At 37.5% G+C, this 27,534-nt stretch overlaps 1 protein-coding gene and 1 pseudogene across 1 annotated transcript; both read right to left on the bottom strand.

Annotated features, from left to right (window-relative positions):
• Window positions 1–5,031: 5,031 nt before the first annotated feature.
• LOC133833329 (small nucleolar RNA snoR128) lies at window positions 5,032–5,112 on the bottom strand (annotated as a pseudogene).
• Window positions 5,113–20,576: 15,464 nt separating this feature from the next.
• LOC133832886 (transcription initiation factor TFIID subunit 5-like) lies at window positions 20,577–22,987 on the bottom strand. The gene is made up of 4 exons (XM_062263165.1): window positions 22,846–22,987; window positions 22,695–22,771; window positions 22,128–22,244; window positions 20,577–20,660 (listed from the first exon to the last, which is right to left on the bottom strand). Exons 1-4 carry the CDS (start codon window positions 22,883–22,885, stop codon window positions 20,577–20,579), a joined length of 318 nt encoding a protein of 105 aa, XP_062119149.1. The 5' UTR covers window positions 22,886–22,987.
• Window positions 22,988–27,534: the final 4,547 nt, after the last annotated feature.

Genomic DNA, 27,534 nt, shown 5'->3' with positions numbered 1-27,534 from the left:
TTATGCCTAGAATCTCTGATTTAACAAATAAGTAAAGCAAGAAAGAAGGAAATAAAAAAGAAAAGAATAGCAGAAAAACCACAAGGGTAAAAAAAAAATTGCCCAACATACACTACATCCAACCAATAAGAGAAAAAGAAAAATCTAAAACGCAACTATAGTGGAGGCTATCTAATTGCCAGAATAAAGAACTATACAAAAGGAGCACCCAGCAGCATAAATAGAAAGTAATTAGACAAAAGGGTTGCAGATGGAGAACATGTGATAAAATAAATAAACAATAATAAAAGAACTATAGAAAAACATAATTATAAATCCAATACCATAATTGTTTCTATTAACCAGTACATGCAGGGATATGTTAAGGCAAGACACATTTTTCCTAGTGAAAGAATAGTTTATATGGAATAAATTTCAGCAAAGTAAAGGAGATTATTAAACAATGTGAAAATGCACAACAAGGCTATATGGCTACAGGCTATATGGCTACAGTCAAATTAATTTCTTTTATTATTTCTACTTTTGAGTATGTGGTGGACCAACTTTTACTCAATATGCATTTCTTTAGATGGAGCCTGAAACAACTATCACTGTAGAAAAAAAAAGTCCTTTTGTACAAGTCTGATTAAAGCATGAGAAACTCCATCGACAAGGATTAGTGTGATTCTCCAACATTCTAACACCTATGAAAATTATTACCATCAAGCTTTTACTCATTACTACACTTTTTTACCTTTTCAACATTCCTTTACAAGGATTTCTTGTTCTCTATTGTACTTATTCTACAGAAAAGTTATCATTTTGTCACAACTTGTTAGTCACAACAAAAAGTTGTTTGTAACTAAAAAAATAACTTTAGTCATAAATTGTCACAAACTTATTCTGAACCCCATAACAACTGGTTCACCTTTTCTATTTAGCATATCATTTTCAAACCTAAGTAGAAGCCAGAGATGGGGTATTTCAAAAATCAATAATTATTACTTTCACTGTTTAACAGACAGATTCTTTATCCTCCCAAACAAATAAATATTTATGAATATAAATAAATCACCCCATAAAAATATCTTAACCACACAAAAAAGGCCAAACGTTTAAACTTTAAATATAGAAGGCATCTTTTGTTTTTTGCTGTGTCTACTTCAAACTCTTCCCAAGAAAACTAAACTCAGATGAACCAAGTAATAGTCTTTATTTTTTATTTTTCCTTTCTAAACTTCAAATATTAAAGAATATCCTCACAACTCATTTCCCAAGATCAAGATGTTTGAGAAAGAGAGCTTACATTTTTGGTTTCATCCTGAATGTAGATGGGTTGGTCATGGCTCCAATTTGTCATAGATTCTTGGACATACTTGTACATGTCTCTGGTGATTTGAGCCTTGAGCTGTGGAGATTTAAAGAAGCCACCCACTAGTCCATGGATTCTCCTTTGCAAGCTTCCATTGATAAGCAAAATAGAAGACTTTCCCATCAACTCAGTCAGAGATTTTGGGTAAGAAGGCACAAAAACCTTTGCATCAAGTACCAAAAGAAAGAAGTTGTTAAGAAACCCAATAGTTTTTATAATTTGACCCTGAATAATGAGAGAAAGAAGTTCAAGTTAAACCAAAGAGCTGCAAGTACCAACAGAAATTATGAACTAATAGCATCCTGGAAATCATTGAAACATGATGAAGACAACTAAAACAACACAATATAACAAACCTCAACAGCTCCTGCATTCTGAGGTTTATACACAATAAATTGTTGAAATTTGAGATCATTAGCGATATTTTGATGTTCCACAACTTCCCCCCTAAGTATTATTCTTAAACTTGCTGGTAGAAATAGTTAAGAAATGCAAAAGAGAGATGAGTGAGAGATAGAGAGAGAGAGGGAGCCGAGAGAGACAAAGAGAGCAGAAATAAAAATGTAGAAAAAAAATACAAACCTGCAAAATGGGATAGATCTTGAGCTGAAATGGTCCTGCTCACAACATTGTCAATATTTTCCTTTATGAGTTATTGAAAAAAAAAATACCAAACTGAATTGACAATGTTTTGCACCAAGGGTACAATGTAGAAGAAGAATAAAATTTACTAGTCTTAGAATATCTCCATGTTTCTTATCCTCTGCTTCAACAGCTCTGTCTAGAATACCCCCTGATGTGGCACTAAATGTGGAGAAAAAGAAAAATTTACAAAATTAATTAAGTGAAAATCTGTCAAAAGAACAACTGAATTGAAGAAAAGATGAATTTTGCATAGGAGTTTCATTAAGTTGCATAGTGGGAACTCAAAGGGCTGTCCACAAGGAAATAGAACAAATCCATATAAAGTCAGAACAGATCAAACTCATATGACTTTATTTGATTAGTTATTATAATACTTTTCTAATAGTTTAAACTTCTATGGTGTATAATTTTGATAAACTTCTTCATCAACAGAAGTTTAATGAATTATCACCTTTTCTAATGCTATTCTTCTTACTATGCTTTATGTCTTCCCTTTCTTTTATTATGCAAAAAACACAGACCAGCTGAAAAAAACAATTTGAAAACAATACTTTTGTGTAAAGTTTCAAGAGAAACATGTACATAAACATGTATATGTAGGAGGGGATAGGTATCACTGAAATATTAAATGCAATCGTGGAGAGGATTCCCCCACCTCAAGATACTGTCGATAGGCCACTGAGGGCTTTAATATTTGATAGGTAGAAATTTTGTACGTGATGTTATTATTATTTTATGGAAGAAGACATGCCACCATCTTTAAAGTTAAGTTTTCAGTGTGCTCACCATTTTGACCCTTAAAAATTTCTAACTGTGATTTTTACAGAGGTTTCCTGTTTGGCTAAAGTATGTTCCTGGTATGAGTCTTTTAAGGTTTCCTTCACTCATTTTATTTGTATGTTCCAGTGAGAAAGACTTGCAAGAGATTTTATAGATTGGCAGTTAAATAAGCACACAAATGGCAGCATTACATTCGCATTTTTACTCATATCCAGTTTTACGAAATTCTTAAGGAAATTCTGCTATAATGCATGAAAGAAAACCTACACACAGCTACTTAATTTATCTTGACAAGTATAAACATTACCAAGCCTATTCAAGAAGTAGCAACCTCAAGATATCAACCATTGAAATTGCAACTCCTGGAAAAACAGAAAAGGTATTTACCTCAATGTATAGAACACTAGACTTATCCTGCAGTTTTCTCCTTGATCGAAGATCTTAAAGACTGTGTTCCACTGTTTCAGCAGAATCATATCGAATTCCTTCTGTTGTCCTATTGTTCCAATGCTTCCAATGAAAAGGAGTCCCTCGGCTATTTAAAACTGCAAGTAAGTACTAGGCAATACGCTCTTCTCCAACCACTAAAACAACTTCATTTACTAGTTCAGATCACATCAAACAAATTAGTTTCAAACACTACTATAAATAAGTAAGCAATCCAATTCACCAACATGCATTATTCTTTATGCATACTGTATGATATTGTATCTTAATGGTGAGCTTCATAAGAATCAACTATATGTTCAATATAATTTGACTAGCAAGTTTGAACTCAATTACCTGTACTATATGCCTTTGAGACAAAGTAAGTATTCCAACCAAGCGATAGTACAGAAACTTGAAAATGAAGCCAATACTTTGGAGCTTGTTTTGGTGATTGTCCCAAGTAAGCTTGTGCATAGAACTTTCTCAAATTCTTTGCAACATTGTCTAAACTTAAATACTGTGCCTTAATTCTAGTGTTCTTTTGACCTGAGTTAGTAAAAAATGCATCTAACTCGATGTCAATAACAAAGATTCACAAGAAACAGAAAATGAGACATGACAAGAAAATTTCTTAAGCTAAAATGTACAGGGAATCCATGATTTTCTGTTTACATGATTTTCTTAAGCAAATTTCTTAATTTTTATTTTTTTAAAAAAGTATCATTTTTTTATACAAAAATATTCAAAATGTGTACAAAAAATAACACAACAAACCCTTGTTGATTTTATTTATTACGTTAAAATTTATTTACACAGTTTTATTTTGGGAATTTACCCCAAATACAGTAGTTTCTCTTTCTTTCTTTTTTCCTAATTTTACGTGTTTTTTTTATTTTGTTTCATTTTTATATGTGATGTTTTTTTTCCTAGTTGAATGCCCTATAAACATAGGGGTGCTATTCATCAAAACTAAACAAAACAGAGTTCTGAGTACAAGTAAAAAATAAAAAGCATAGGAGGAATAAGTCATGAGACTAGTAGAACTATCTAAAATAACCAATATCCAAAAGAAAAAAAACAAGATAAACCGTAGATAAACTAAATAGCAAACACTTAAACCAGCAAGAAAAAAAAACTAAGCTTCAAGAAAAGGATAATCATGGAGGGAATATCTGATGGTAGTCGTAAAAAACCGAAGGGTTAATAGTAAGTATATCCACCTCTCAATTAAATTCACAGTTTGTATTAACATTGCTAAAAAAACTCAAGGAATATGGTATGAAAGTAAAATGAATAATGCAAGAAATTAACTCCTCCCTTCTTTTCTGCAAGTCATAAAATCAAAAATGGACATGACTACTCAAAATGTAAAGCATTACTCATAATGCAAAACATTTAGTACTTTTACCTTGTATAGCCAAGACCAACAATCTCCAACAATTTGGGGAACTGATTCATTTCATTGAATTAAGCATATCATCAATATGCCAACTTAGGGAAAAATAATCTATTGACTTGATTGAAAAACAAAGATGCTAAGGAAAAGCCTACACACCACCGGGATAGAATCAATTGCTCGAACAACAGCTGATGCTAGCCACAGGGTAAGCAAGGCACCGCCACCAAAAAGTAAGAAAGAGTAAGTGTCTTCGGATTCAAACTGCAAGTAGTGAAAAATTATCTGTTAATGACAATTAAACTCAGTATACTGACATGTCAGTGTGCATGTGTATATATCAACAAACAACAAGCATAACAATAGACATGAAACGGTGTTCTACCCTCATCTTATCTACTAAGAAACTGTGCTTCTGGAGAACCTTGTGTTTCTCAGGTAACCGCTCAGGATAACGACTCATAAAGCAAATAAGTTTAACTTTCATCACTTCGTGATCTCATCATAGCAAGTAGATAAAAACAAACATCATTTTTAAACACATGATAATTTATAGTTGTCGTGGAGCCCAATAAGGTGAGCTTTTGTAGTGGGATTGGAGAAAAATAAACACATGATAATCTTTGTTACTTACATCTCCTAAATTGTACATATATACGAGCCACTCATTTTAATTGATATAAAATATCACTTTATTGAGAATCATAAGTTTATTTAAAGATATTAAAGATACTTACCATTTGCATAAAGTCTACGAATAACAACAAATTAATACCATCTATGCAAAACATAGATAAATCAAGTATCAATTGGGGAATAAAACTGAAAATATTACACCTCTAATAAATTTTAATATTGTTAGTTTACTTTAAAGATATTATTCACATATATCTCAGTGAAGCATTTATTCAAACAATTCTAATGCATTATTTAAAAGATTAGTAATATATACTTTAAAAAGGAAAGCAAGACCATCAAAAGTAGTAAAATTATGGAACAGAGCACATCCCACTATATATAACTAAAACTTACCTCATTCACACTCATAAAGCCATTTATATATATTTATAGCTAAAGAGCATAAATACACGGGTCTTACACTAACACTTACAATCATTATAATTCCAAAACTCATAAAATTGATCACTATGATATCAAACTGATTAACATATCTCATATATATGCATATAGCTAGCAGATGGTAGTGGTGGTGGTGGAAGAAGAAGGAGGCTTGTCTTCGATTCTAACGGAGGTGATGACATGATTGGGCTTAGTGGAGTAGTTGAGGGTACTTAGATTAGGAATGTGGAATAGAGAAGTGGGCAGTTCTTTAGGCAAGCATCGAAGCTTGAGTTAAAATCTGTACATACACAAGAAAATAGAATTACAGGTGATTGAGGAATTTAATCAAACAGTTTATATGCACACCAAATTTTGAAAAGAACAAAATAATATCATCTTAAATGGATTTGTATGTTCTCACACCTTGAAATTGTATTTACAAATTAGCTATAGTGTAAAACTTATAATTTCTTGTTCGGTCTTTTTGTGAAGAGAAAAGATCATCACTATCATACTAATCAATTATAGCAATTAAACTAATTTCTTTCCATTTAAAATTTCAAAAAAGAGAAATAAATAGAAAAAAAGAAAAGAAAAGAGAGAAGAGTTTGTGTTGTGTTACCTTCTGAATACAACTGGCACAATTCCGGCACGGTACTGAGCAATTTGAAGGAAAGCAGGCTCGGCCAAATCGAAGCGCTGGAGCGGAGGATTACACCAGCCACCGTTGTCCTTGGACAGAGAAAATTTTGGGGGACAGAAGTTGGTGGCGATGACGGTGATGGTTCCGGCGAGGCACCACCAGTGCTTTATTTCAATTGGATTGAAACAATTTTTAAGCAGCTGAGTAAGAACATACCTATTTTTTGAGGATACGAAAGCTTTCCAGATGGTTTAGAGAAGTCGCGAGAATGATTGCTAGAAATCCATGAGGATGATTGGAGAAATGGATGAGACAATCGGGGATGAGGAGAAATGGGAGAGAGAAAGATTGAGAATAAAATTCTTGTGGTGTGGTTAGGTGGTCGGAGCTGAGGATGATGGTGGTTACGGGAGTGCGGCTAGGGTGAAGGGAAGAGAGAGACGAGAAGGAGAAGGGGAAAAAAGGTATGAGAATTGGGTCTCTCTCGGGTCTCACAAATTTTCAGGTCACAAATGAAAAAAAATCAAAGTGGCGTGGGATGGAGTATTATTACCGCCCTTTTTTTCACAAAGTGGCCCATTATAGTACTCTAGCATAACACTTTTTTGTTAGTATTATATTCATGTGTTATGGAAATGGGTATTTGGTGTAGTGGATATTGACCTGGCATGATGATTGCTTGCATAACCAAATCTGGTATGTTGAACCCGTCCACATTGCTCATGTCGTAAAAATCATGTCCCCCCTTTTCCTTTGACGGTCAGTTCGATCAGAGTGGTCGATGGGACTCCACCAGCACCGTTGCACTCGACCTTACCAGAACCTTAGTGGCCAGTGGTGCAAGTGAACTTTTTGGAAGCGTTGTCGAACGACCCAAAATCACTAATATGGCTTAAGGGCCTTGATTAGTGTGCCAGGAGGGCATAATTGGTTTATGTGTGAATTTATTGATTTAATGCATGATTACATGATAAGCATGCTTGTATGATTATATGAATATAAATGTCATTAAATGTTATACTTGTGAGAACCACATTATTATGTGGATAAATCTGCAGCAGGCGACTTGAGGCGATCTTAGGGAGCTAGATAGCGGGAAAGTCACAACGGGGCTTAATATTTGACTTTGGACGAGTCAAGGGGTATTTCAGGTATCGAGTAGTTATTTAGATTACCGAGTTATGATTATAAATAATTGGAGATATATTTGAGGTTAGGAAGTCTAGGTGGGAATATTGGGGAATTTTACCATTTGCTCTCGGGGACGTTTCCGGTACCCCGAGCTTTGGGATTAGCTTAATCGCCTAAGGATAGACTTAAGGAGCTGTAGAAAATAGTAGAACATAATAAACCGACTCTTTCCTCTTTCTCCCTTTCTCTCTCAAAGGAAAACTCTTGGAACTTAGAGGAACTCAGCTGAAAGCTCTGTGATTTAGGCTTTGGTCTTGAGGGATTAGCTCAATTTTAGCAAAGGAATTCAACTAGGACTAAGGTAAAGATTGATTCTCATTTTCTGTTGTTGAAATTCTGTGATTTTGGTTGTGTTCTAAGTGGGTTTTGGGTTTTGGATTTGAAGATCAAATTGAGGCTAGAATCTTGGAAGTTAGCCCAGAAAGCTCTTGAAGGATTAGTTCTGCTGTTGAGGTAAGGTCGAATTTAAGGTTTAATGGTTGAGTTATAGTGTTTCCATGGCTGTGTTTTTGTGTTCTTGAGTTAGAAAGTTTCAGTGATTGAAATAGGTTATTGATGGGTTTCTAGTCTAGGTTTCAGCTGGGTTATGTTGCTGGAATCTCGTGGGAAGTTTTTGGACAATTGAGTTGTGGAATTGAGGTAGTTTTGAGTGAGTTTGTATGAGGTTTGAGAGTAAAAATTGGAGGTTTTTCTGGGTTCGAAGGGGTGGGGCCGCGGCATAGTTCTTGGTGAGCCGCGACCTGCCGAAGCTGATGGGTGCTGAGGAAGGGGGGCGGGCCGCGACCCTTACCTGTTTTTGGGCATTGGGAGCCCTCTGGTTGGGGCCATGCCGCAGAATGGGTGTATAATGCCGCGACCCTTAAGGGATTTTGGGAGTTTGAGATTCTAGGCTTGGGAATTTAACCTAGGGTGCTCGGGATTGAATCTTTTACCATGTTTGGTGAAGTTCAATGTTCCGGAGACTAGAACTTTGTCTAGAAGATCGTTTAAGATTGTTGATGGTATCCTTTATCTTGGTTGTGACTAGGTGGTAAGGTTGGGCTTGGGGATCGGATCGTGCTCAAGGAGCATCGCTCGTAACCAGTTCACTTGGAAGCCAAAGGTAAGAAAACTGTACCTGGTTGTGTATTTGTAATGGGACTAAGGGTTCCCTAATATATATGCTTTGAAATGGATGGTATTATGCCATGTAAATAGTAAACCAATGGCCTAAGAGTGCCAAAGGTTACACTTGTGCACAGGGCGCAGCTCGGCCACTGGTAGCTGAGGACAGCTTATTATGCACTGAGCTTGGTTAAAGCGGACCGGAGTCAGTGGGGTAAACAGAGGGTGCGGCCTAAGTTTTCAGCCCTAGTTATTATGTGATTTGACTGTTATTAATGATTGGTGTCATTCTTTGATTCTGATTACATGCTGTGTGATTAATGTGGAATGTTAAGTGGTTGATCATGCTTGACGAATTATTCTCTTGATATGATTGTTGAGATGTGTAATATGTTTTCTTGCTGGGCCTTGGTTTACGGGTGCTACGTGGTGCAAGTAAAGGCAAGGGCAAACTTGATCAGCCCCGACTTGGAGAGCTCTGTGAGCAGAATGTACATGACCAGCTGCTCAGCCGCCACGGTTGAGAGGATAACAGGAACATAAAAGCTATAAATGTCTGTTTTGCCTTAGAGTGGTTGATGGTAGTCTGTATTTTGGAAATTTTGTAACTAACCTTTAAATGCTCTTCCTTTTTGGGATCCCATATGTAAATCTGTTTAAAAATATAAAATGTATCTTTTGGAGACCAAAACCATTTTAACCCTAGCACATTTATGGTTTAGTAACACGTTTTGACTAAATTACTTGATTAGCAAATCCTGCACCTTTATAAGTACATAGTATAGCGGTCTTGGCTATCCAGGGTGTTACAACTTAGTATCAGAGTGTCCTAGGTTTAAGGGTTCCTGAAGACCGGATGGACATGTACATTCGCTGCTAGAGACATGCTCGATTCAGGGTTTGGTAATGTGTATATGTGCTTATATGCTTATATGCCTGGAATGAACTATGATTGTTGTTATCTGTTGGATTAATAGGGAGCATGAGATCCTGATAGGGCCTGGCCCTTGACTGTTGTGTGACAATATTGAGGCATGTTTATTAGCATCACCATGCATGTACATGAATATTTGGATGATTGGATGATTAATTGTATATTGTGTATGGATGAATGCTTGTTACATAGTGTGGATGCTCAAAATCCCATGCTTGTAAAAGATCCAAAGCACGTGATAAGGCCCTCATGCGCCTACGCCTTCATTAGACCCTTGGGACACTATCTTCTCGCGAGGCCATTGGGCGTGCCCAGGAGGTGATCCACGCGAGGACCTCATGTGCCTGCGCCTCCACGAGGCCCTCGGGCGATCATCTTCTCATGAGGCCATTGGGTGTGCCCAGAAGGCGTGCCATGCTAGGCCCTCATGCGCCTGCGCCTCCACGAGGCCCTCGGGCCATCACCTTCTCGCCAGGCCATCGTCCATGCACAAGAAATGTACCACGCGAGGCCCTCATGCGCCTGCGCCTCGGCGAGGCCCTCAGGCCGTCACCTTATCGTGAGGCCATCGTGCACGCCCAGGAGCTGCGCCATGCGAGGCCTTCATGCGCCTGCGCCTCCGCGAGGCCCTCGGGCCATCATTTTCTCCCGAGGCCATCTTGCGCGCCCAGGAGCTGCGCCCCACGAGGCCCTCATGCACTTGCGCCTCCGCGAGGCCCTCGGGCCATCATGCGCGCCCAGGAGATGCGCCGCGTGAGACCCTCATGCACCTGCGCCTCCGCGAGGCCCTCGGGCCATCACCTTCTCGCGAGGCCATCGTGCACGCCCAGGACATGCGCCGCACGAGGCCCTCATGCGCTTTCACCTCCACGAGGCCCTCAGGCCAACATCTTCTCGCGAGGCCATTGGGCGTACCCAAGAAGTGTGCCACGTGAGGCCCTCATGCACCTACGCCTCCGCGAGGCCCTCGGGCCATCACCTTCTCGGGAGGCCATCACGCCATCGCCTCACACGCCTGGATCCGTTCCGCAAGGAGGCAAGCATAGCAAGGTCCCTCACCCTTAGGAGCCTCGCAAGGCACGACCATTGCGTGGGTCCTTACTGCCTCGCACCTGCCCCTCGCAAATGGGGGCCACAGGGCATTGATCTCATGAAGTGAGATCAACGACTCACACATGGGTGTCAAGTCTTACCGTATACGTAGCAGGCTTCGTTGAAGAGGCCTCATCTCTCTCCCTAAGATTAGTGCCACCAACGGGGCACCATTTTTCCTATGGGTATGGAGCGCACTAACAAACCAAAAGGAGTTAGATTATGGACATAATACCCACACCAGATAAGAAGTGGTAGTACGAGTGAGGTACATGTTGTTGTCCTCACTAGCCACTCCTCTGACACCCGTACTGGGCGACTAGTGGAGGCACAATCAAGTACTAAAGTGGAGGTGCTCCCACCAACCCTGATCATGTACTGGAGCAGACACCACTACCCATGAGACCACTCACCTGACAGTGTACTTGCATACTACCTGGTCCCCTAGACCACATTGTATCAGGGGCCATTAGAGCCCACTATAAAAGAAACTCCACTTCCACTAGGAAGGGGGTTGGAAAAAACATTGTAGTATTACACCATAAGAAATACAAATTCAGTTCACCATTTTTCTTTTGCAAGTGTTCTTTGAGTTTCCAATTAGATCTTTAAAGTTTTTCTTTTGATAATCTCTACATTTCTATTTTTCTAACTTAATTTGGTTGACGAGTTCTCACCGTCAACACATAGCTATTGTGTGAGGATGTTGGGGTATGCTTATTAGCAGCTGGTGCATGAGGATAGATGCTTATATGTTGATTGTTTGTGTGTGGTTATATTCCATTGGTCAATTTTGGCGAAGCTTTTACCCTGTCATCATGGTCTGATTGCCAAGTCGTTGATTGCAGATTGACTTGGATAGCTATGCGTCCAAGAAAATCTACGCGACTAGCCAGCACTAGGTCTGGGACCGTGGGTGATGACCAGGGCCAGATTCCTCCGCCAGTCCCTTAGAACTGGCAGCAACTTATGGCCGATATGCAGGCTCGGTTGCAGAGCCAAGATGAGCAGATCCGTATTTTGCGACAGTAGGCTCCATCAGGGAGTGCTGCCCCTATTGTACCACCTGCAATGGTACAAGTTGTGCAATCTAGAGAGGTTAGAAATAGGTGGGAGCCATTGTATGAGCGGTTCAGGAAGCAGCAGCCTCCAATCTTTGAGGGTGGACCGGATCCATTGAAAGCCGAGTAATGGCTTACCATGATTACTACAATTCTGGATTTCATGAGAGTAGAGAGGCATGATAAAGTGGCCTGTGCCACTTATATGTTGAGAGAGGATGCTCGCATCTGGTGAGAAGTGGCATCGTAGACCAGGGATGTTACTGCTTTGAGTTGGGAAGGTTTCAGAGACTTATTCAGTTAGAAATACTACAATGTTGCCGTCAGGGCAGCAAAAGTTAATGAGTTCGTGGGTTTGGTGAAGGGCAATATGACCGTTACTGAATATGCCCTAAAATTTGACAGACTTGTGAAATTTTCACCAGATCTTGTGCCTACTAATGCGGCTAGGCAAGATAGATTTATCAGGGGCTTAATGCTATGATAGCCCGGGATGTTAGAATTACAACGGTACCTGGAAGAACAACTTATGCCCAAGCCGTTGAGAAGGCTCTTACCGCTGAGGAAGCGGAGAACAAGATTTGGAAAGAAAGCGCGGTGAGACGCGGGGGCCGCAGAGTGGTGCCTCCTTATTCAGGGACAGGTAGGGGCGGAGGCCCCAGTGACTTCAAGAGAAAGACCCCTGACACTTCGACCGCTGCTGGTCCTGATAGGAGGGGTCGGGGTGGACAGGGTGGCCTTTAGGGGTGGCAGCGAGGCATGGCAGACCTATTTGGAGTGCCTGAGGTGTAGAGGATGCCATCTGGGCGAGTGTCGGGCCAAGGCTTGCTTTGTGTGCGGAGCAGTGGGGCATCTCAGGAAAGATTGCCCAGCAGTGAAGAAAGGTGAAGTAGGAAAGGTGGATAGCATGACTCCAGCTCGAGTATTCACCTTGACACAGGCAGAGGCTGAGGCTGAGGCTAGTCCCTCGGTAGTTACTGGTCAGCTTTCTAGCTCTGGCACTCCTTTTACTGTATTGATTGATTCTGGTGCTACACACTCCTTTGTTTCTAGTAAAGTGATTGATAGACTATGTAGACCTAGTGAATATCAGACTGCAGGGCTTGGGACTTTATTGCCTACAGGGGAACTGGTAGTTTCTAGGAGATGGATTAGGGCACTGCTAGTGATGGTTGATAGTAGAGAACTTTCGGTGGATCTGATTGAGTTAGATATGGAGGATTTTGATATGATCTTAGGGATTGATTGGTTGGTCAGGTATGGAGCTACTATTGACTGTAGGAAGAAGATGGTGACTTTTGAGCCTGAGGGCGAGGATCCTTTCGTCTTTGTGGGTGCGGTGTCTAGACCCCATGTACCCATGATTTCAACATTGAGAGCCAGAGACTTGTTACAGGGTGGATGTGTAGCTTTTCTGGCTAGTGTGGTGGATACTACCAGGGTTATGCCAGCGGAGCTGGGAGAGACCAGATTGGTGTGTGAGTTCTTAGACGTATTCCCTAAGGATCTACCAGGGTTGCCGCCGCGCAGGGAGATTCAATTTGAGATTGAGTTAGCACTTGGGACAGAACCAGTGTCACAGGTACCATATAGGATGGCCCCAGCAGAGTTGAAGGAATTGAAGATACAGTTGCAAGAACTGCTAGATTTGGGATTCATCAAGCCTAGTTATTCTCCATGGGGCGCACCAGTGTTGTTTGTTAAGAAGAAGGACGGGACTCTGAGGATGTGTATAGACTACAGAGAATTGAACAAGTTGACTATCAAGAATAAGTACCCTCTACCAAGGATTGATGAATTGTTCGATCAGCTACAGGGAAAGACAGTGTTCTCAAAGATTGATCTTCGATCTGGTTATCACCAGCTGAGGATCAAAGATGAGGATATATTGAAGACGGCTATTCGAACACGGTATGGGCATTATGGGTTCTTGGTCATGTCTTTTTGTCTGACCAATGCCCCGACAACTTTTATGGATATGATGAACAGGGTGTTCAGGGACTTCTTAGATCAGTTCGTCATTCTCTTCATTGACGACATCTTGGTTTACTCCAGTTCAGAGGCAGAGCATGAGCAGCATCTTTGATAGGTTTTACAAAGGTTAAGGGAGCATCAACTATACTCCAAGTTTAAGAAGTGTGAGTTTTGGTTGCCAGAGGTGACGTTTCTTGGGCATATAGTTGGAGCAGAAGGGATTAAGGTGGATCTGTCCAAGGTAGAAGCAGTAAGAGATTGGCCGAGGCCAAGGACGCCTCGAAGGTGCGGAGTTTCCTTGGGTTGGCAGGTTATTACAGACGGTTCATAGAGGGGTTCTCAAAGATTTCTTCACCAATGACAGAGTTGACGAGGAAGAATCAGAAGTTTGTTTGGTCAGAGATGTGTGAGAACAGTTTTCAAGAATTGAAGCGACGACTTATTTTTATACCTGTGCTGAGTCTTCCTTCAGAGGAAGGAAAGTTTGTGGTCTATTGTGATGCATCGAAGATGGGTTTAGGCTGTGTGTTGATGCAGAATGAGAAAGTAACATCTTATGCATTGCGTCAGCTGAAGGAGTATGAGCAGCAATGTCCTACTCATGATTTGGAATTAGCAGCAGTGGTATTCGCACTGAAGGTGTGGCGTCATTACCTGTATGAGGAAAAGTGCGAGATATACACTGGCCATAAGAGTTTGAAGTATTTCTTTACTCAGAAGGATCTGAACATGAGGCAGAGGCATTGGTTGGAGTTGGTTAAGGATTATGATTATGATATCCTTTACCACCCAGGGAAGGCCAATGTGGTGGCATATGCGTTGAGTAGGAGGGGCCCAGGACAATTGTATAGCTCCACCTAGATTTCTAGAGAATTAGCTAATGAGATGGTCAGGGAAAAGATAGAATTGGTAGTAGGCCAGTTAGCAAATATTACCTTGCAGTCGACCCTGTTAGAGCAGATCAAGGAGGGTCAGTTTGTAGACGCGCAGTTGTAGGAGGTTAGACAGCATGTCTTAACGGGTACAACTAAGGATTATTCTATTTCTAAGACTGGTATGCTTCGATATCAGGGACGGATTTGTGTTCCGGCTGATGAGGGGATCAGAGGAGAGATACTGGATGAGTCTCCCACTACGCCATACTCGCTTCATCTTTGTACCACAAAGATGTATCAGGATCTATGGGCATTATATTGGTGGCCCGAGATGAAGAAGGATGTGGTAGAGTATGTGGCTAGATGTTTGACATGTCAACAGGTAAATGCTGAGCATCAGCGACCAGCGAGATTGCTTCAGCCTTTGGGTATCCCAGAGTGGAAGTGCGATGACATCACTATGGATTTCATGGGAGAATTACCCAAAACAGTGGGACTTTGTGACTCGGTGTGGGTGATAGTGGACAGATACACCAAGTCAGCTCATTTTCTGCTAGTGAAGTCGACGTACTCAGTGGAACAGTATGCAGAGTTGTATGTGAGGGAGATATTTTGTCTCCATGGGGTTCCAAAGTCTATTGTATCTGATCGAGACCCTATCTTTACCTCCAAGTTTTTGGGAGCTCTGCATAGAGCCATGGGGACTTAGTTGAAGTTTAGCACAGCTTTTCATTCTCAGAGTGACGGACAGTCTGAGAGGATGATTCAAGTATTGGAGGACATGTTAGGGCGTGTTTGATTGACTTCGAGGGATCTTGGACTAATTATCTTCCGTTGATCGAATTCTCGTATAATAACAGTTACCAATCCACGATTGGAGTGGCTCCTTACGAGATGTTATATGGAAGGAAGTGTAGATCACCTATTCATTGGGATGAGATGGGTGAGAGAAGGTATTTGGGGCCAGATATGGTTCAAAAGACCAATGAGGCATTCGAGAAGATTCGAGCCAAAATTCTCGCTTCGCAGAGTAGACAGAAAAGCTATGCTGGTCCTAAGCGTAGGGACGTGGAGTTTCAGGTTGGGGACCACGTGTTTCTGCGAGTTTCACCACTGAGAGGGGTGAGGAGATTTGGGGTAAAGGGCCAGCTGAGCCCTCGGTTTGTTGGACCTTTCGAGGTTTTAGAAAGGATTGGACAAGTGGCATACAGGTTGGCTTTGCCACCGTCATTGTCAGAAGTTCATGATGTATTCCATGTCTCCATGTTGCGGAAGTATGTTTCAAATACGACACATGTGCCGAAGTATGAGGACTTAGAGTTGCAGACAGACTTGTCCTATGAAGAGCGACCAGTTCAGATTTGGGATCGAAAGGACAAAGTCTTACAAAATAAGACAATTCTTTTAGTGAAAGTGTTGTGGAGAAATAGCAAGGTCGAGGAAGTGACCTAGGAGTTAGAGACAGCGATGCGGGATCAGTATCACGAGCTATTCAGGTAAATTTCGAGGACGAAATTCTAAGTAGGAGGGGATAGCTATTGAGGTAAATTTCGAGGACGAAATTCTAAGGGCCTTGATTAGTGTGCCAGGAAGGCATAATTGGTTTATGTGTGAATTTATTGATTTAATGTATGATTACATGATAAGCATGCTTGTATGATTATATGAATATAAATGTGATTAAATGTTATACTTGTGAGAACCACATTATTATGTGGATAAATCTGCAGCAGACGACTTGAGGGAATCTTAGGGAGCTAGATAGCTTGAAAGTCACAACGGGGCTTAATATTTGACTTAGGACAAGTCAAGGGGTATTTCAAGTATCGGGTGGTTATTTAGATTACTGGGTTATGAAAATAGATAACTGGAGATATATTTGAGGTTAGGAAGTCTAGGTGGGAATATTGGGTAATTTTGCCATTTGCCCTCGGGGACGTTTCCGGTACCCCCAGCTTTGGGATTAGCTTAATTGCTTAAGGATAGACTTAAGGAGCTGTAGAAAATAGTAGAACATAATAAACTGACAATTTCCTCTTTCTCCCTTTCTCTCTCAAAGGAAAACTCTTGGAACTTAGAGGAACTCAGCTGAAAGCTCTGTGATTTAGGCTTGGGTCTTGAGGGATTAGCTCAATTTTAGCAAAGGAATTCAACCAGGACTAAGGTAAAGATTGATACTCATTTTCTGTTGTTCAAATTCTGTTATTTTGGTTGTGTTCTAAGTGGTTTTTGGGTTTTGGATTTGAAGATCAAATTGAGGCTGGAACCTTGGAAGTTAGCCCAGAAAGAACTTGAAGGATTGGTTCTGCAGTTGAGGTAAGGTCGAATTTAAGGTTTAATGGTTCAGTTATAGTGTTTTTATGGCTGGGTTTTGTGTTCTTCTGTTAGAAAGTTTTAGTGATTGAAATATGTTTTTGATGGGTTTCTAGTCTTGGTTTCAGCTGGGTTATGTTGCTGGAATCTCGTGGGAAGTTTTTGGATAATTGAGTTGTTGAATTGGGGTATTTTTGAGTGAGTTTGCATGAGGTTTGAGAGTCAAAAATTGAGGTTTTCCTAGTTTCGAAGGGGTGGGGCCGCAGCATAGTTCTTGGAGAGCCGCGACCCTTCGAAGCTGATGGGTGCTGAAGAAGGAGGGCGGGCCGCGGCATGGTCTGAGTAGGGCCGCAACCCTTACCTGTTTTTGGGCTTTGGGAGGCCTCTGGTTGGGGCCATACCGCAGCATGGGTGGATAATGTCGCTGCCCTTAAGGTATTTTGGGATTTTGAGATTCTAGGCTTGGGAATTTAACCTAGGGTGCTCGGGATTGAATCTTTTACCATGTTTGGTGAAGTTCAATGTTCCGGAGACTAGAACTTTGTCTAGAAGCTCATTTAAGATTGTTGATGGTATCCTTTATCTTGGTTGTGACTAGGTGCTAAGCTAGGGATCGGGGATCGGATCGCGCTCAAGGAGCATCGCTCGTAACCAGTTCACTTGGAAGCCAAAGGTAAGAACACTGCACCTGGTTGTGTATTTTTAATGGGACTAAGGGTTCCCTAATATATATGCTTTGAAAAGGATGGTATTATGCCATGTAAATAGTAAACCAACGGCCTAAGAGTGCCAAAGGTTACACTTGCACACAGGGCGCAACTTGGCCACTAGTAGCTGAGGACAGCTTATTATGCACTGAGCTCGGTTTAAGCGGGCCGGAGTCACTGGGGTAAACAGAGGGTGCAGCCTAAGTTTTCAGCCCTAGTTATTATGTGATTTGACTGTTATTAATGATTGGTTGCATTCTTTGATTCTGATTACATGCTATGTGATTAATGTGGAATGTTAAGTGGTTGATCATGCTTGACGAAATATTCTCTTGATATGATTGTTGAGATGTGTAATATGTTTTCTTGCTGGACCTTGGCTCATGGGTGCTACGTGGTGTAGGTAAAGGCAAGGGAAAACTTGATCAGCCCTGACTTGGATAGCTTTGTGAGCGAAATGTACATGACCAGCTACTCAGCCGCCATGGTTGAGAGGATAATAGGAACAGAAAAGCTATAAATGTATGTTTTGCCTTAGAGTTGCTGATGGTAGTCTGTATTTTGGAAATTTTGTAACTAACCTTTAAACACTGTTCCTTTTTGGGATCCCATATGTAAATCTGTTTAAATATATGAAATGTATCTTTTGGAGACCAAAACCATTTTAACCCTAGCACATTTATGGTTTAGTGACACGTTTTGACTAAATTACTTGATTAGCAAGTCCTGCACCTTTATAAGTACACAGTGTAGCGATCCTAGCTATCTAGGGCGTTACACGTTGGATGAGCATCAGGTTTGGGCCCACAGCCAACCAGTTCAATATCCCGTTGGGATGTCCACAAAATGGGTATTTTCGAGTGCTAACTCAAAAGCAGTGGTTAAAAGTTGAGGTGTCTGGTCACCAATTAAGGTTGCTGGCCAAATGCGTCTTGGGCAGTTATTTTTAAAGGTGATGGTATCACATTTTCCCTTGTAATATTCATGCAATGCAGCATTAATCTATATATATAATATTGTTAGTCAGAGGACCTATTCTATCCTGTGCATGGAATGGTTACGTGAAATGTAGAGAACCGTTGGATCAGATCTATTGGATGGGGCTCAATTAGGCTTAAAAAATTTTGGCTGACATTGACAACCTTTTGTTAATAAGGGTAAAAAAAAATTTCATTGTTCACTGCGTATTGATCAACCAGTTACCCAATCTCTCACTCTCACTCTCTCCTCTTAGCCTCTTTCAAGGAAAAATCAACCGCTTTCTTTGCAAGAATTCCCTAATATGTTACTTTATAAAAACATCGCTCAACTCATATTTATTAGAAAAATACAATTTTAGAATAAATTTTCAGTAGAACCTTGATAAAACATGCAATTTGGGCCAAATGGTTTAAAATAAAAATGTAGTGTCTTTTATGCAGTCTTTGAAAAATATAAAATAAAATAATAAGTCTCATTGATATAAATAAAACACAATCCATAACACATTAATTTATAAACTTTCTTGCGCTCAACTAGATCGTTAATCGCTAACGGGACACCTCGCGTTATACATGCATAGACATCGAAACTTCCTACATTCACTACAAGAAAAAACAGTATTCATAACACTTAAAAACTGCTAACCGGGATTATTGATAGCACTTCTGAAAATGCTAACATAGCCCCTGTTATTAAAAGTCCAGTCTTTTCTATAACGGTTTTTGAATGTTATGTTCGGTGTTATCTTAAACTATTCAATAACACATTTTTACGTGCTATAATATTCAAATAATAACATTTAGATAGAGTTTTTTGTTATAAATTTGAAGTTTAATCTTGTACTATTTTCATAACACTTTTCAACTGTTACATTTGATTATTTTGATAGCATTTTTAGTTTGTTATATTATATAAATCATAACGATTTGTTTCGCTTATAATATGTTTTTAAATCGTAACATATAGTAATAAAATTTTGTTACTTTAGTGTGGACAATATATTTAAAATTTTATTTTAATAAGTATACTTATATGGTTTTTTTTTAATTAAAAGATCTTCATTATTGTATTTTGATAAAAAAAAACAAAATTAATCATAAAATGTAATTCTCAATAAATTGATAAACCATAAGTATTACATTAAAAAATAACTAATTCAAACCATGAATGTGTCTACTTCATAAGATATTAGTTCTAACTTAAGTTTGAAAGCATAACATAATAAAGTTTTATAATCTTGAACATTTTTTACTTCAAACTATAGTTTGGATGATGTTGTTGCTACTGCTAATGCTATTGTTGCTGTTGTTGTAGCTGTTCTTCAGATTGTTGTGCTTGACTATGAACCCCAGATGGCGTACTAGTCCTTCGAGGGAACTTGTCCAAACTCTCTGAAAAATAAATAGAGAAAGATAAGCAGTCAGGTTTGGAGAGCTAATGCCACAAACCTAACATACAATTAGCCCCATTTAAATCATTACTGACTATAATCAACATGAACAAAATAGAATTCAGAAATCCAAATATAAATAAGCATAATAGAAAACAAAATGAAGATTCAAACAAAGCTTGGGAACAATTGCAAGATGAAAACTAAAATAAATAAATAATATAAAAAGTGAATGCAAAGCCAATCCCATAACTATCATATAAACTATAACTTACCAAAGCTATAAATAAGAAAAGAGAATACAATGCAAATAAAATCAAACTTGTCAAACAACTTGCTGCCATTAAGAGAATACAGTGAATGTATATCAATATGTTTCAGTATATTTGTATTTTACTGTTTTAACAAGTTGATAATGAGTTCATACAACCCTGTAAAGATAAGGCAGTAGAAGAGGTATAGAAGAAATTTCTGCTTGAGTTTCACATACAATAAATTCAGTATTCTAACACTTAAATTGTGTCTGAAGTTAGCATAATATTATAACAAAAATAAAAGTAAGAGAAGTAATAAAATAGAATAACAAATTTAGGAACATGAAAAATTTAAATTCTCATTTCACAGACAAAAGGATCTCTAGCTCTCATATTATGTCATGGTGTCAGCCAAGGGTGATGAGGATGCGTCTAACCTTGTAAGAACCTTAGGAACTCCACTAGTATCCCTTGTTATCTGCAAACACCAATATAAAGGTTCAGGACATAGTTGGTACATACCCTTTCAGATATTTCAAAATCTAATGAAGCCATAAGCCTTTAGTTTGATGATATGGTTGAAAATGTTTTACATTTCAGCATCCTTATTATGATCTTTAATATGTACACACCACTCAGATCAAAGACTCATCAAAACCAAAGAAAGTTAAAAAAAAAGCTAGAAATATTTTCTAACTACATGAAAGAAGAAGAAATCAGATCCCTACAGTGAAGATAGCAATTGATTATAGGTGCTAACTCAAATTTTAATTTTTTGGTATTAATACAGCAGAAAAGTAAGCTTAGCCAAAAAAAAAGGAGAAAGAAAGAAAGAAAAAAAAAAGGAGTTATAACATTACAAAAAAAGGCAATGAGCAAAGGCAGGTCAAGTATTTAATAGAGGTTAGTGAAAAAGCTTCTCACTTTAGGGTGGGCACTATTAGGATTGCAGGGACTTGAGCACCATAAGATATTGTGTTTAAAATTACCAAAATAACAATTTAGTAAATGTTTTTTTTCCTCATTGGTGGTAGGTACTGTAAGGAAACTTAGTGACTGAATGAATAGAATCAATTCTCATTAATGAAGTAATGATATATACAGAAAAGACCAAAACTAATAAAGTAACTAATCTACAAAATAACAATAATTAGTTACAATGAACAACTAACTAACCAAAACAGTTAGTAGCTGTAAAAATTGGCCTAACAGGTACCACATTTTAATGATCTTTTGAATCTTTCTAGGGAATATTATAATGATCAAGTGTCATCAAAGGTGAGTACAAAAAGTATCCTAAGCAGTCAACACTTAATGATCCTTTGGAAAATTTATCATGACAGCAGAAAAGCTACAAGTTATACTATTATAATAATTAGTTTTTCAAAATTGATAAATCAAATCAATAAAATTACTCATAAGCAAAGGAGATTACATAGAAAAAAGAGATTGAGGCATAGAGAATGTTTCAACAATTTACGCTAGCAGCAATTTATTGTTTCAACAATTTACTAGTTGCTTCATTAACATAGATATGAATATAGTAGACAATTTTATAGAGAGAGCTACAATTATAATATGAGATTCAGATTCAGATTTTACCCAAAATTGCAGAAAAAAAAAAAGATGAGACTTGGATTTCTAGAGAAAATCTAAAATGACAGAGAGAGGCTAAAATTTTACACCTTAAACATGAAATGTTGAAATGAGATAGATAAATGCTTCAATACAAGGGAAATGAGATAGGCATGCCATTGCACACACTGATAATGATAAATGAAACCTCAATCAGAATTAGTGTATAAGAACTAGACTAGATCAGTAAGTTTAGACAACATTAAAGCACTCTTCTGGATTAAGGTTGTTGTTGTCCAACAATATAAATAACATCAAAGAAATACTACTTCCCTTTTATAACACGTAACAAAGTCAGAGAGAAACTAACATCAACATCAGATAAATGCCATGCCATTATTCGCAAAGGTTGTATTCTTTCCATAGACCATATCCTTGCTGTCCGGTCGTGTGATGCACTAGCGAAATAGTGTCCTACAGGACTATACTGCTCCGAGAATTCATAACCAAAGAAGTTAATATATAACATTAAAATCATTACTAAGGAAAGATGACCATTATTTAATGTGGTGAAGGGAAAGAGAAGAGACAAAGTAAAGAAGTCAAAACAATTGTATGGTAGAAAATAGTAATAACACAAGTAATTGAATAGGTACAAAAGTAAAACCAATACCCCTAATATTGCTTTTTTTTTTTAACTTGAATTTAAAGAAGCAAATTCTTTTTGAGAGAAAAAAAAAGTAAAGTAGAGGAAAATCTAGAATCCAAATTCCAAATAGAGGGAAAATGTTTAAGTGGCCAAGAAAGGAAACTAAAAAGGAGAATGCACACACACACACATATATATATTGGCCACTCATTTCATGTCAAATCAACAACAGAGATGCAAAAGAACTGCTAATATGAACAATTTACAACTGAAAATGATGAGATATACCTGTACATCCCATACTGGGTAATTATGACCCTTGTAGCAAACAAGATTTGCATTTAGTTCAGTGCTCCATAACCGAACTACACGAAAACAATGTAATTCTTTCATAAACAAAACAAAGAGGGAAAGAGGGAGAGAGAATAGATGACTGTACTTGTTGAATCGGCTGAAGAGGAAAGTATAAAATCTCCCATAGGACTAAAAGAAGCTGAATAAACTGGTCCTGAGTGCCCCTAAAATAAGGTATAGGGTCTTTTTCCTCCATTTGAACCAAACTCATTTGGATTTGCATCATCGTCACCCTGTAAAACAGCTGATAGCAGCAGTATTTTAAAAATAAGATATGCTTTGACCAAAATACAGAATACAGAGCAAACAAAACATACTTGTAACAAACTAACATAGCTTTAATAAACCTAAAGAGATATTACCATCCTTAACTAGCTTTTAACTCCATGACTGCCAGCAATTTTTTAACCAAATGTTTGTTGCATTTACAGCCAAAAAAACCTAGCAATTTATGAAGGCTTAAATTGTGTGTCTATATATCCTAGACTAATTTATACACTGTAAAACACGTGCATATCTTTTTTTTAACTTTGATTTATGTACAAGAATATCTCAACACAGTAGAAACAGAGGATTGACTTACAACCAACAGCCTGTTGCCCAAGCTTTGCCATATCCCAAATCTGCACAATGTGTACCAAATTTAGTAGAAAACACAAACAATTGACATGTCACATGCAACGAAAATGTAATGAAGAACAAACCTTTAGCGACGAATCTGAAAATCCAGCAGCAACCAATGACCCGTCAGGGGGTATAGTTGAACAGTTTAAACTAGAAAAGATAAACAGGAAGATAAGAAATTGAGAAAATTGTTTTTACTAAAACAGAAAGATAATGTTGAACCGAAAAAGAAATCGAAGACAATACCCATTATGTGCATTGATAAATGTATAAAAACTAACGAATGGCAGAGCAACACTACTCAGCTGTACACGGTTTCTCAAGTCATCAAGTATAAACTGCTCAACCTCTACTGAACTGAAGCAACAAAATAAAAGATTAATCAAATAACCTAGATCAAAAGTTAACATTACAAAAACAATGGTAGATTTCCCTTTTTCTTGCTAGAATAAACATCATAGGTATGCAAACACTAAGACTAAATCCCTCTGAAAGACTTCGAATGGCAGAGAGAATTAAAACTGGAAACAACATATTCCATCATAAAAAGATCTATTTAAACTATCGAGAATAGTCACATTCACAGAAAACCAATATACATAAACTATGTTCCTCAAGCTATACAAAAGCTAAAAATATGCGTCCTCATATCTTACAACAACTATAAAAATATGGCAACTACTTAAATCTCCTATTACTAACAAACATATATGGGAAACTGTCATATAGAAAGAAAAAAAAACCTCTTTTAGGCTACTAAATAACTCTCTGTAGGTTGACCAAGTTTTAAATAATTAATTTATAAAAGAAGAACGATGCTTATCATTCCTAAATAATTTTGAATGAAAATGAAAAAGGGAAAAACATGTGATAAATACTGAGATCAGAAGACAAATGAAAAAGGAATGAATAAAAGACATTTAGATTCCATTTTAACTTCAACATACCAACATGAATCAATGGATCATAAGTGTAATACTCAGAGCACAAAGAGGGGGTAACAGAAAAAAGCAAACCCGATTGAAACAAGATAACTTTGTTGACTCACCCCCCAATGTATTTCCTTCTGATTAATCTGACTGACTGCATCCTGGCTGCTGCCAGTCAATGTAACAGCCTCCGCATCATCAGAAATTGAGTTGGGCTGTCCAGGAGAAACTGCAAACCAGTACACATGCATACATTACACATCATATAAAAATAAAGGAAGCATTTTTACATAAGCGGTAAAAGAAGAAATGTGTACCTTGAAAGTTGATATGCTCATTGATAATACCAAGTACAGTGGTAGATTGAGAGTTATGCAGAAATTGCAGAAGAAGCTCATAAGAATACTGAGAAGACAACAAGTCATGAGATTTTTTATACTGCTGCCTCACTGATTCAAGTATACGTATAAATAAGAATTCAGGCAAACAATGGAACCATGAAACACACAAATTTTACTAAAAGGAGCAAGAAAATTTCTTGAGCTTGTGAAACAGAAGTACCAGAATAGAAGACAGACCCAGATTTATACTAGTTTTTGTCTCCTTTCATTTATACTAGTTTTTTCAAAGATAAAACAATATTTTTATGATTGAAACACACACAAAGTAATAAGAGAAGAGCAGCAAGAGCATATCCTCATAAAAGGAACAACAAGAAAATTAAAAAAAATTATAAATGATCCTACCTACTGAAGTAAAGAAAGTAAACACATATATTTAAAACTATTTGAAGAACAAGACACAAAGACAATGAAGAAACAATTACATCATGTACACACCTGTAGTAGTACAGTTTTAAACAAAGTTGCTTGCAATGTTGAAAATTATTTTCCAATTCAAATAGAAAGGAAAACACAGATTCAAGCTTCATAAAAACTCATACACAAATTCAAAACATACTGAGTTTATAAAGAGAGCCAGTATAAATATTAAAACTTGGTAATTTTCAATACCGAACGGTGTCGAGAAGAGAGGAATGGGCATCTGAAATGAGGATCGAGTCAAAACAGAGGGGCTTTCCACCTCACGTGCCATCTATTACTCTCCAATCAAGCAAACCACTCATTCTGAAGAACAAAAAAACTCAATCTGATTACTTTATTTTTTATGCTTATAGTGTCTCAAACCAAAGAATACAAAATGGATTATATTACTAAGCCAATGATACAGGAGAAGACAAACCAGAAAACAAAACTAGGCTGCAAAGCACACCACTATCAGAAACAAAATTCCCAAAACTAGCAGCATGTATAGCATGTTGTAAACAGTAAACACAACTAGGATAAACAAACAAACTATATACAGAAACATAAAACACAAAAACTCTAAATCTAAAACCAATATAAAAAATAGAATACCCAAAGACGATGCCTAAGAATAATGGTACAAGTTTAATCATAAATGTGATAATAGACAAATAACAGGGACTTTAATTTAAATTACAACATCACCAAAAGATGAAATAAGACTTATTAGGCTCTCATTAAGATCTGTTTTGAATAATAAACAAAGTATTATTTTGGCATAATGAAGATTGAAAAAGAAAACAGGGACATACGCATAACCAAGAGTGGCTCTACTGATGATCTCAAGAAGCAAAGAACCTTGAAACAGCATGCTTGGAACCTACACCAGGTCTCCCGTGGCATCAGGATTAGATGAAAGCAGCAGACCAACAACAAACATTGAAAAGGACAATGCAGCACCTGTAATGACACCTTAGAACAAATAATAAAACTTATCTCAAATTAACACTTAAACAATTAAACAAACTGTTATGAACAAAAACGAATTAAGAACAAGAAATTTTCAAACAGGTTCTTCAACACGCAGCAAGAACCAACACTTTCACAACATTTGTGCTCTCAAAAGTTTCTCTCTTAACACATAAAAGCTCTTTGCTCTTTCTTGTATTATAATGCTTACAACCTCACTAATTTTTCTCACTATATCCTCTCCATTAGAAACAATTCCAACACAAACAAATATATGTATTGATATATTCAAAATGTTTTCTTGATATTAAACTGAAATCTAAATAAATAAAAGGAAAAGAAAACTCACAGGAAAAGAAAAGCTAATTGCACGGAACAGTTTCGCAGTGATCACAAGATGCATAACCAAGTTTTTCAAGTTTACAACTGAGATAAAAAAATCGTCAACTTTTGATGTGGTAGTGATATAATGGTATTTCCTCACCCTTAATTTAAATAACTAAGAAAAATATATGATAATTTAATAAAATTATAAAAAACTCACCTTTAGTTTTCTTTTGTTGAGCTTTGTAAGCATGCTTAGCTGAATACTTTGGCTTATGTTTCTTTCGAGAGTTATCTGATTTATCTGCCTACCCACCAGGTCTCCACATTGAGTCATCATCCTAGGTAAAAGTGGAAATAAAAACAAATCAATACTCAAAAAGTGAAAATGAATAAATGAATAATGAAAAACAAATCAATATAGTGCAGGGACAGCAAACATTATAATAAATTTCAACATGACATGTAATGGAATGGAGTTTAATTAAAAAATTAAAAATTAATCGAACAGCAAACATGTTTTAATGATCAGAAATGGAGTTTTCGAAATGCACATCATTATCAAAAATTAAATGCAACAAAGGAAATAACATCATATCAAACACCTGACATGTTTTTCAAAGTTAGGCCATAATTTGCCCACAAATTATTTTCATCAGTTCTACCTTTTATCATTGAGGAAACATGGTGCCCAATAAGTCCATCATATTTAAGGTCTTACGGCCAAAAATAAAAACAAGAAACTTCATACATTGATTATTGGTTGAGAAAAGATTATCAATATACATTATAGACTATTAACTTGGAACTTGTAGAGTCCAAGAACTTTACTTAGCTAAGATAGATAATAGTATTATAGTATGTTTAGTATTATCTTTGTAACTGTGGATTTTTGGTTCAGACCGGGAATTATTTGGACACTCATAGTAGTACTTATAGATTTTCTAAGTTTAATCTATAGTTTAAGAATATTAAATATAACCTAAGGTTTGATTAAAGTGACTGATATTAAGGATTATATTTATTATATTATAAGGTTTAGACATCAACCAATAGGATTTTAAACACATGTTATGAATGGTGATTAAGGATTAAGTATTTTTGGGGATTAAATCTAATAAG

Source organism: Humulus lupulus, chromosome 4 (genome assembly GCF_963169125.1).
Source record: "Humulus lupulus chromosome 4, drHumLupu1.1, whole genome shotgun sequence".
In the NCBI taxonomy this organism is placed as follows: Eukaryota; Viridiplantae; Streptophyta; class Magnoliopsida; order Rosales; family Cannabaceae; genus Humulus; species Humulus lupulus.
This window is presented reverse-complemented; position numbering and strand designations above follow the sequence as displayed.